Below are 11,131 nucleotides of genomic sequence, written 5' to 3' on the forward strand. Positions count from 1 at the left end.
CACCAAACGCACATCTATTCACTCCGTTCCCGAAAAGTACTAGAATGTTTTGGAACTGCGAATGTAAAGTCGGTTTCGCGACAGTGCGAGGGGGTATAAGAGCCGGGAGAAAGAATACACGGCTACGTCTAGAACACTGCATCTTCGACGCGACGCAGCACGCCGTTACAGCAGGTTAGCACAATGCGCCGTAAACTAGGAATCACACGAGCAAACGTGGCGAGATGCTCTCCCGCGATTCTCGATTCAACGCAGCTTCGATAAGAACACCGACCGCGGCACGCGTCGTCGCGGCCCGCCGCGTTGAGCAAGATGGCGTCCTAGCTCTTACCGACGTCCTGCAGCGAGCGCCGCTTACTGCCGGCGTCCTGTTCGCGCGCCGCAGAGACGTCCGGCATCACAGCTCCCCGCGCGCGGCCACCGCCATGCGACGACGGCTCGCTACGGTGCTGCACCCTCCTGGAGGCGTCCGGCGACACCGCGCTCAGGGACAGAAGCCGCGACGAGTCCGGGGGCGCGGCGCCCCGCTCTACTGGTGGTCCCATCGTTTCGGAATTTGGCATGGTCTGTGAGCGTTGCAGTTGTTCCCTGTTGCGCCTGTGCTGGCTCTCGTGAGCTGGCGGCGGGGGGGCGAACCTTGCCGCGCCCGCCTTCATCGTCGCCGCGTGCCCAGCTGTGGCAACAAAGCGCTTATACGCTTATTACGCTTATCACGCTGAGGTAGAGGTAGGCATCACAATCTTAACCGCTCCATTACGAAATTAAGCTGCACATTAAATTTAAGTTAATTCCGATATTATTGTGTTTGCTGCACTGGATAATATAATGAAAGTGTCAATGACACTGTAGCTCACCTTGGGTGTGATAGAAGAGGGAGGGGAGATATATAAGGCAAGCGTATATATGGGAGAACTCCCATTATATAGCATATCTCCAATTATATACTCTTGATAATGATATATGCATAAGTTTTGACACGAAAATAAATGTTTCAGATCTGAGTCTGAAATCTTGACGAGAGATGGCGCTACGCCTAAATGATCGCTATTTTGGTTTTCGAATATCACGCAAATAAAAACAATAAAATATTCCAGTCAAATTACTGTAACGAAGAATCTAAAACACAATATTACACGTATATAGGTATGATTGTAGAGTTGTTGACCAGTTAGACGAAATAAACGCAATAGAACGGTGTCATCTCTCCCATAAGAGTAATAACTGTTTTGGGGCTAGCCTTACACCGACTAGCTCTAGGCCGCAGAGCTATAGAACATTTTCAGCTAGATTTCGCTGCTGCAACAGTTCCCAAAAAGTGTAAAGTTGTGGAAAGTGCTCAAAAAGATAGGTGAGATGTTCACGTAGATAGATAAGTGTGAAAAATCCCGATCATTTTGCGTTTTGTAAAGCGATTTTTCATGGGAACTTTGGGAACTGTTGCAGCAGCGAAATCTAGCTGAAAATGTTCTATAGCACTGCGGCAGTCAATGTACGCGGGCTATAGTACTAGAGCTAGCCTTATACATTCACATACCAAAATTTAACAAAATCGAATGAATTTAGATGGCCATTTTCATTTTTGCCAAAAAGTGGGCGTGGCTCGAAAGTAGGTCGACTGGCGTGCTCCAAAATAGGAAGTTCAAATCTCTCCCATAGGAGTAACAACTGTATTCAATTTGAAACATGTGGGTCAAACGGTTCTTGAGTTATCGTTGACCGTAGCCTAGGCAGACACTGAAATGCATAGTTAAATTGCCAAAATCTACCCAATTTCCATAATTAAAAAAAAATCAAAACCCGTGTGATGTTTTGGGGCCAGTCCTTATTCATTCACATACTAGAAATGAGCAAAATCCATTGAACCTGAACTGTCCTATGGCCATTTCCATTTTTGCCAAAAAGTGGACGTGGCTCGAAAGTAGGTCGACTGGCGTGCTCCAAAATAGGACGTTCAAACCTCTTCCATAGAAGTAACAACTGCATGCAATTTGAAACATGTGGGTCAAACGGTTCTTGAGTTATCGTTGACCATAGCCAAATGTTGACGGACGGACGGACGGGTGGACAGGCGGACGGACGGACAGACATACGACGGATGACACCCCATGGCAATAGCTCATCTTGACGATGTCAAGGCGAGCTAAAAATGAAAAAACCAGAAGGAGAGTAAGAAAGTGGAAGGGCAAACGACTTCAGCAAGAGTTAGTAAGGGTGAAAAGCAGTATGGGAGTTTATTTAATTATGCCTTAATTTAAGGCCATTCTGAAATGATTTTGCTTGCTATGCTTGGAAATGGAAGGACGCAAAAACACCAGAGGGAGAGTGAGTAAGCAGGAAGGCAAAAAAATTCGGGGAAGAGTTAGCAACCGTGAACAGGGATAGAAATTAACTTTTGAACAAGGGAGTCCAACAGACTCCCTACCCTCAAAAAGAGGGAGTCCGCAGCAAAATGAGGGAGTCCGCAGTCTGAGGTTCAAAATTAAAGATATTAACAATAACGCATGTGCTTATAAGGTTCATGCAGTTGCACGTCTGCTAAATTTTCTTTGAACATTAGCTGAAAAAATACAGTAATTCTACGAGGCTGTGCTCCGGAACGAACTAGTTAGTATGGCAGAATTTTCAGGTAGTCACACGGACTCCTGCATATGTCAAATCAGGGAGTATTTGACTCCGAACTCCCGTTAATTTCGCACCCTGCGTGAGTAACAGTATAGCAGATAAACCACTACACACCTCCAGGAACCTCCTGTGTCGTCTGAGAATCCAGCCTATTGTATAACTGTAGAATGTGTTCCTCGAATCGCGCAGCTATGGCCTTCATTGCTTGATACTTGCCCTCCAGAGCCTGAAATACACACGTGATGCAACGAGATGCAACATATATCAAAGAGTAAAGAGTGCCGTGAACACAGCCATGAATTTGCGACTGCATCTAAGGCCATAATAATAATATTGTTTGTTTGCCCTCACCCGACCGACCCGCCAAAAAAGGGCCAACTCAAAAATGTTTATTGATCTTTTTCTTTTTCTTTTTTAAACAAATTGTATCACTGTACATTAAATAAATCTGTAGGCAATACATTATATGTACTAAGCAAAAGAAACATTCAACATAGAATTGGTATCTCCACACAAGCACACCCGAGCATGCTCATATAGACACCATGCTGAATTTGTAAAAAGACCCGCACCCTCGAAAAAAGAAAAGCAAAGCCGACCTACCTACCCAAACTTTTCAGCCTGGGTCGGGTGAAGGCAAACAAAAATGGCCTAACCACGATTTGCTGTAACATTTACACACGCTGCACACTCACACACACTGCCACATTCTTGGCCCACACGCGTGCAAGCACGCACGCACACACACACGCACACACGCACACACGCATGCATGCACACACACACACACACACGCACGCACGCACACGCACGCAAGCACGCACGCACACACGCACGCACGCATACACACACCTGCTCATACGTGAGGAACATCACACACATGTAGACTCGTATGCAAACACAATAACGTACATCATGCTAAGTAAACGTTAGGTTTCATGCGATGACTCGCGTTTAGGTTTTACTGTGATGCAGGCCACGAACGAGAAGATTTAGAAGCAAATTACGAATGCCAGAGGCTTTACCTGTATCTTTCCCTTGTCCAAGCTCTTGCTGTGCTCTAGCGATCGCTTCTGCTCGGTTATGATCAGATCTTTCTTGCCGAGTGCAGCCTCCAGTTCCACTAGCCTAGTATTCTTCGCTTCCAGCTGCGATTCGGTCACCTTGAGCTTACGTTTCAGTGCTAACGAAACAGTACGAACTGCATTATTAGTACGTGACAAGTATTGAGCTATAGTACCAACATGCTGTGATATACAAACAAAACATAGGTAGGGGGCTTTATTGCATTGCTGTTAGTCATACAGTATTTGTACACAATTAGAGTTACATATTCATATACTATTCTAAGTGTCATGTTGCATTTGCATGACACGCAATCATGAAAAATTAACAATTTGGGGTGGGCAGCTCATTCCAATTCCATGCAGGCCAAATGTAAAAATAACCCACCAGTGAGATATTCAATTTTAGACATAGACAATTATTAGAGGAGTTAGCTTCACGCAGCAAGGTAGGAAGATTCTCCTGAAATTCCTGGGGAGAAGCCAGCGTGGCATTAATAAGTGATACCGGAAAGTCCAACTGTGTTATTTAGGTCATAGAAAAAGGGGGATAAAATGGCCGCGGCGCTCTACGGAAAGTACATGATTAATGTAAACACTCGTGCGTTTTTAATTTTTGCATTAACACAAACATTGCAAAATATCCCAAATGACCACAATCATATTTGTAAATGTTTCTGTAAACAGAAACGCACCTGTGAATTGAAGTACAATGTTAGTGAAGAGAATTGTAGATCAAAAACCTACACTAGTACTATCGTAACTATGTTATAGGCAACTTATCACCCCTCTTATCTCATCTCAATATGGCGGCAAGGATTTTCCGATATGGTGCCCGTTGTCAGAAACAAAATTAGTCTTAACATTAGTCTTAACACTAACATTTTCTCGTAGACCGTCAACAGCCATTTGTTTCGTATTGTTATGAGGAAATCTGCTACGACTTTTCATCAGGTAACTTTTGCAGCGTTTCTGTCGACGGACTAAGAGAAAAAGTTAATGCTAAGACTAATGCTAAGACTAATTTTGTTTCTGACAACGGGCCCCTGGCTTATAACAGGTCGTACCGTTGATCTCGTGCGTGTAGCTGCCGATAAGGCTAGCCGGCAGCTCGGCGCACGGCGACGCCCCCTCCTCCTCCACACGCTGCTGGTACTTCTCGAGCAGCTCACCAGAGAGCAGCAGCTGCTTGCTGAGCTCGATCGTGCGCGCCTTCAGCGTGTTGTTGAGCGCCACCTCTCCCTCGATCATCTCGAGCCGATGCTCGGCCGTGAACAGCTTCGCCTGCGTGTTCTGCAGCTCCTGCAACGACGCGAGCAGCATGCTGCAGCCACGCTAGCCAGTAACCGCGCATCTAGCATCGGTGCGCACGATCCAAATAAATAAACGAACTAGTGGTGGTAAACACAACCAATATGGCAAGTCTCAGCAGGAACCTGCAGGAACCGTATCTCGAAGAAATGTCAAAATGATAAAAAGGTTTAGAAATTATAAGCGCGGAATCCTTCATAGGCATTCATGGTAACTGTATTCAAAGAAATAGAAAGGATTGATAAGAATTGAAATCATATACAGGGAGTCCTTGGTAAGCGTTCATGAGAACTGCATCAGAAGTAAGCAAAACGAAAATAAAATTGTATGACTGAACAACATACCGTGACAAGTTAACCACAAGGTTTTGTACATACACTCCAGAAATACTTCTTGTAGACATGGAAAATAATGAGCAACATAAACGAATTTACTATGAATGCAATTTTGGAAAGTTTATAATCTCCAAGTAATAATCTGAATAAATGTGATATTTTTTCTATTGATGTCACAGAACTAACCAACACGGAAGATGCCGTGTGTGTGCTTACATGTGAGTGATCACTGATGCAGTATTCATCTATATAATTTCAGCTTTGACAAAACACGTGTACAATGAGCACCAGTTGTCAGAAACAACATTACTTTTAACATGTGTATAATCCTAACTATGATCAAACTCCTAACTTTACTACATCTATGAGAAAAAGTGTTAAGACTAATGTTAAGAATAATATTTGTTTCTGACAATGGGTACAAGGACTCCACGGTAACGTGTTGATGAATGGGAAGACATTAATTGGCTTAATTACCATGACAGAGTAGCATCAAGCTGCGATGCACCGCAGTTCTTACAAACCTTATTGAGCATGTTGATCTCTGTGTGCTTTGTCTTGATCTCATTCTCTAGTTCCTTCGTCGCTTCAAAATACTGATCCTTCTGACGAATGTAGGCTCTGTCAGGAATAGTGAAGCCATAAATGCACGTTCTACCTCTCATGCACCAGCACACAAACGCACGCACGCACACGCACACACGCACGCACACACGCACGCACACATGTGCACACACACACGCACACATACCTATCCACACGCTCTATCCGTCTCATTATTTGAATCAGAAAATTGAATGTTCATTAGAACAGCGGACCTCTCGATCTGCGATACCGAACTAGCTATGCATCTAGGCAGCGTACGTACTGCATCTGTACTTGCTGCTGCGTCTTCTGCTCCTCCTTCGCATCTTTCACCTCTCTCAACTCCGACCGGACGCTCCTCAGCTCCTTCTTTAGCGATATGATCTCGCACTCCTGCAGATGCACCTGATCCTTCTGCATACAAGCAATCGCCACATCAGACAGACGACTAAAAAACTGCCCTCTATTCCGATAAACAACCAGAAAAAAATTTGAAATCTAAGACACCCCACGAATGTTCCGTCAGCGAACGGATCGCCATGGCGACGCGTGCATCCTCGGCAACCCTCACCATGGCGACGACCTTCTCCTCCATGGCGACGGACGCGTTGGCGCGCCGCAGCAGCCGGCGGTTGCGTTGTCCATGAAGGTCGCGCCGGTGTCGCTCGAACATCAGCTGGTTGTGCAGCAGCAGCTGCTGCGTGCGCAGCACCTGCAGCTCCTCCGCGGGCGGCGCTCCGCCAAAGTGCGTCCAGTCCGTGCTGCTCTTGCTCGTCAACGACAGCTTGCTCAGCTCCTGAAAGACGATTCCAGAGTCGTCAGAGGACGCACGCGTGTGGTCGAACGCATCGGGGAACGAATCTGGTGCCCAGTTAAAAGAACTGACCAACCTATCCACCTGGGATAAACCAACGACGCCTGACGGCACTATCACACATGAGCGTGGGTATCGCGCTACGTTATCACACATGAGCGTGGGTATCGCGCTACGTTATCACACCTTGGCGTGGGTGCTGTGAGCGAGCTGCACGTGTCGGTCGAGCAGCTCTGCGGGGGGCAGCGTCGTGTAGAAGGGGAACTCGCGGCCCGTGCGGTCCCGCGCCGTGCTCATCACCGGCTGCACGTACACGCTCGTCGTGTCGTCGCCATCGTCCACCATCGTCCTCGACGTCGTCGTCGTCGCCGCCGCCGCCGCCCCGTCCTCCGCCGGCGCCGACGCTAGAGACGAGACGACGTGAGACGGTTAGTCGCAGCCGAGACGCGAGACGTTGCTGTAACGAGCTAGCGTCATTGTCGAGACGCGAGGCGGCGCGTCGCCCGCAACCGTTATTGTCGAGACGCGAGACATCACGTCGCGTGAAACTGCCATTGTTGAGACGCGAGACATTGTGTAATGAGCAACCGCCATTGTTGAGACATGAGACATCTAATGGCTCGGCTGATAATAAACACAAGACATACCGTAATGGTAGAAGATGACAAATATTCTTAATGTATAATGAAGCAGGTACTAACCAGTTGTCACGCAACATTGCAACCCAAATGATAGGTCTACATAATAACTGATAGGAGGCAACGTGATGCAGCCGGCACAGTGGTGAAACAATGTATATCACTATGTATTTAGGCCCGCTCGCACAGATACTGCTATGTAGTAGATGTAGTAGTAGTATAGATAGTGAGTAGGGTCACGTAGCTCACCTGCCGATGTTTTCGCGTCCGATATCGCCGTCTGAGAGTACACTGCTGTGAACGCTGTGGAAGTGGTGGTGACGAGACTGATCGTCTTTGTCACTTTCTTACAGAGTAGGCACGGAATCTCCGAGACGACGGTGTCTGCGCAAGTTAATGAGCACGTGTTCACCGTTCAATGCGTGAGACATTCTTAATACGTAATACATAAGACAGAGACTCCCCGACTCACGTACAGGTTCGGTTCCGAGCGGTCGTTCGTAAGTCGATTTGTTCGTAAGTTGAACATATGTACGTACGTATACAGTATTGTACAGTAGTGTAGTATATGTACATGTGAACATCGAGTAACCTAGAAGTGTACATAGTGTAAACATATACGTGAACACAGGAGTTGGGGAAAGTCAAAATCAAGGGGGCGATTGTGTCTTTTTATTCACCAATATTGACATTATACACTAATGGACTTCAGGGCAAGTTGTTCGTATCATCTAAAGTTTGTAACTCGAATGTTCGTAAGTCAGGGAGTCTCTGTACTTAAATCTGTATGAGCATTTGTGTCATTTCATCTCTCGCTTATGACCCACACCCACCACTTCTTGACCCATCCCGCCTCTCAGTCCCCTGTTACACGCCGCATCGCCGTGCGTACCGTGCGTCTGCTGATGTTCACTGTCGGATTTCTCGTTGCTGCCTTCGTCAAGCGCAGAGCACGACCGCCAGCGCCGCCTAGGAGCAGGTTTCTCCGCCATCATTACGATGTCCGACACCTGTACGACCACGTGAGATACATCACGACAGCACACTCAGAAGTTAACTCCCGCCATGTTCCTCGCTCTCCCACTCTCGGCATTACCATGGAGGGGATTCCCATTCACTTTCAGCGGACATACCGTAAAAATAGTCCTTAGCCCGAGATGCAGCAGTCCAACAAAAAGGATAAAAGTATCGCGAAAGAAATGCTGCATAACCGATTAAAAGTGGGCACGTGTAATCGCAATATGATACACTGCAAAATAGGTTGGCAGGTGGAGCCACTAAACATAACTTGAGGGAGGCTAGAAGGGAGGGCATGTTCACTAACCTCTGGCACGCAGTGGCTGTAGAAGCGAATACGGTTGACCTTGCGCATGAAGTCCACCGCCCCTTCCCAGGAGGTGAGCGTATCTCCCGTCACCTCACCCTCCTCGACAGACTCGGAGCTCTCACTCTCCTTCTTCGGTCTCTCAGCAAGCTCAAAACTACGACATATACAACATATACATGTAGAAATTGTCATATTGCACACACAAATATATATATACGTACATACAAATACACATTCACGGTATGCAAACAAACACATATATATATATATTTATTTATTTATTTCAAAGTAATATACGTGTATGTGTTATTTATATTACACATATAAATATATATATATATATTATAAAGCGGCAGCTTTAGCTTAATAAAAGTAGCTAAGTACCTAGTAACAGCCCCTTGCCGAGGAACAGTTTTTATATCAGGCATGCTGTTCGTTGCCTGGGAGAAGCATAACAAAGAGCCCGAGTTGTCCAGGTCAAGAGAAGAGATGCCCTCCTCTCTCACTCGACATTGCTGTATCGTCTCTGCCACCCCCTGACTCACCAGCTCTGATACCTCCCTATCAAAGGCACCTATAGAAATATCGGTAGAGTACAGTACAGAGTAGAGAGAGTACATGGGTAATGATGATAATTTGACTATTACTTTAGCGCAAAAGCCAATAACCATCCAACCAGCAACTAATAAGTTCAATAACAGGTTTACAGTTGGTTCATTGCTAACGTTATAGCTAAATGGCATCGAGTGATAAGCTTGCCAAACACCAGATGGATAGTGTATTGGATCTGCATCCCATAGACATGGTCCAGTCACAATGTCTACATGTGCTTTAGACCCAGACTGTCCACACTTCCATGAAGCCATTTTATCAGTTTAAAAACAAACCTGATTACATTACTATTATTAATAGTAATATTATTGCCATGCTCATTTTGAAAATAAACAATGTATTTCACAAACGGGAAACAATAAATCACCTAGTTCTCTATCCTCCAAGTCAGAACGTCTGTCCATCGATAGCTTCTCAATGACATCAGGCAAGTTGTTGACAGTCACCATCGAGTTGTCCTGCAAACAAAGCCAGATTCCACAAATTCACAAAGGAGTCGTAAGAAATGGCACACACATTTGCTTGATGTAGCGAAGTCATCACCTGCAAGTCATCAGACAACTACAAAATATCATGCTAGATTTTCCCCACGCCAGCGTTAAATCACGATATTCCAGTAATACCAACATGCTTCGTTTAAACGACAAGATACGATCTTGAAGTTCGTTTGCCAAGAGAAACATCTGTTAAACGAGATCATTATATCCTTACGCCTCACTACGATAGAGGGCTCTCACAACAGCATTGTTAGTATGTAAGCATAACATGAGACAGAGGATGGGTACCTATAGAGGTGATGGTCGAGCTTACCTTTTCGATATTTTCCACGTTTAATTGACGTTTTTTTATGAATGATACCATACTTAACCTACTGCACAGCAGTTATTAAAACTTTTCTTGTTTCTCAAAACGAAAATTTCATTGAGCTACGCCTCATCAAACAAGGCATGATGAGTTTATGCATTCGTTACTGCGGTGACGACTTGCGCTCACTAACTCACCGGCTGCGTTGCGTCAGAAACTGCCGCCGCTGTCGTCTTTGTCGTCATCGTCACCGCCGCTACCGTTGCCACCGTTGCCGTGGTTCCCACCGTGCGCAGCAGCGACTCGGCCTGCGCGGATGTACGCCCCGTCCACGGCTCCGCCTTCTCATTCAGCCGCGGCGTCTCCGGCGCTGACAGCGGCTCAGTGGAGCCACCTGTGGGGCTCGACTTTGAGGCGGCGGTGAGCGCCTTTGAAACAAAGGTGCGTCGCTTCACATCGGCCTGCTGTGTGCAAGAGCGCGAGACATCGCATGAGGGGGTATCACACCAAGCTGTTGAATCTGTATGTGCATGGGCATGCACATGCATACCTGCATGTATGTGTGTGGGTGCGTGCGTGCGTGCGCATGTGTGTGTGTGCATATGTGTGTGTCTGTGTGTGTCCGTGCATGGCTTAATAATTTCCTCATCCACTGGCTCAAGCCTACTTTTGCTATACACTGCGTCTGCAATTGGTGTCGAGAAGCAGTGCTTACACTAGGTGGCAGCACCGCTCATTGATTTTCAGCAGGTAAGTGATTTTAATTTTATGGCATGTGACATTGCTACCAATGACACCAATGTAGCATCAATTACAATGCTATACTTTTTTACAGTTATATAACATATACATGTATATGTTATATAGCTGTAATATATATATATATATCAGGAGTAGATAATAGGGAGGAGTGTGACATCAATAAACAAGGGAAATTCGTCATTTACTAGCCTTATAATACCTACGATTTACTACGCGTAACTCATCCAACCTGAGCTCAAATCGGACACAGTACATTC

At 46.0% G+C, this 11,131-nt stretch overlaps 1 protein-coding gene across 1 annotated transcript in view; it reads right to left on the bottom strand.

Annotated features, from left to right (window-relative positions):
- Positions 1-320: 320 nt before the first annotated feature.
- LOC106813527 (hamartin-like) overlaps positions 321-11,131 on the bottom strand; it is a 31,802-nt gene continuing 20,991 nt past the window's right edge. The window contains exons 10-23 of the mRNA XM_014817685.1: positions 10,310-10,576; positions 9,676-9,766; positions 9,081-9,270; positions 8,694-8,850; positions 8,262-8,379; positions 7,619-7,753; positions 6,918-7,135; positions 6,489-6,713; positions 6,201-6,331; positions 5,857-5,953; positions 4,754-4,988; positions 3,648-3,805; positions 2,737-2,848; positions 321-673 (exon numbers count right to left, since the gene is read on the bottom strand). Of these exons, the coding sequence (XP_014673171.1) occupies positions 321-673; positions 2,737-2,848; positions 3,648-3,805; positions 4,754-4,988; positions 5,857-5,953; positions 6,201-6,331; positions 6,489-6,713; positions 6,918-7,135; positions 7,619-7,753; positions 8,262-8,379; positions 8,694-8,850; positions 9,081-9,270; positions 9,676-9,766; positions 10,310-10,576 (2,487 nt within the window). The remainder of the gene's footprint in view (positions 674-2,736; positions 2,849-3,647; positions 3,806-4,753; positions 4,989-5,856; positions 5,954-6,200; positions 6,332-6,488; positions 6,714-6,917; positions 7,136-7,618; positions 7,754-8,261; positions 8,380-8,693; positions 8,851-9,080; positions 9,271-9,675; positions 9,767-10,309; positions 10,577-11,131) is intronic.

This window comes from Priapulus caudatus, unplaced genomic scaffold, assembly GCF_000485595.1.
Source record: "Priapulus caudatus unplaced genomic scaffold, Priapulus_caudatus-5.0.1 Scaffold787, whole genome shotgun sequence".
NCBI classification, from domain to species: Eukaryota; Metazoa; Priapulida; class Priapulimorpha; order Priapulimorphida; family Priapulidae; genus Priapulus; species Priapulus caudatus.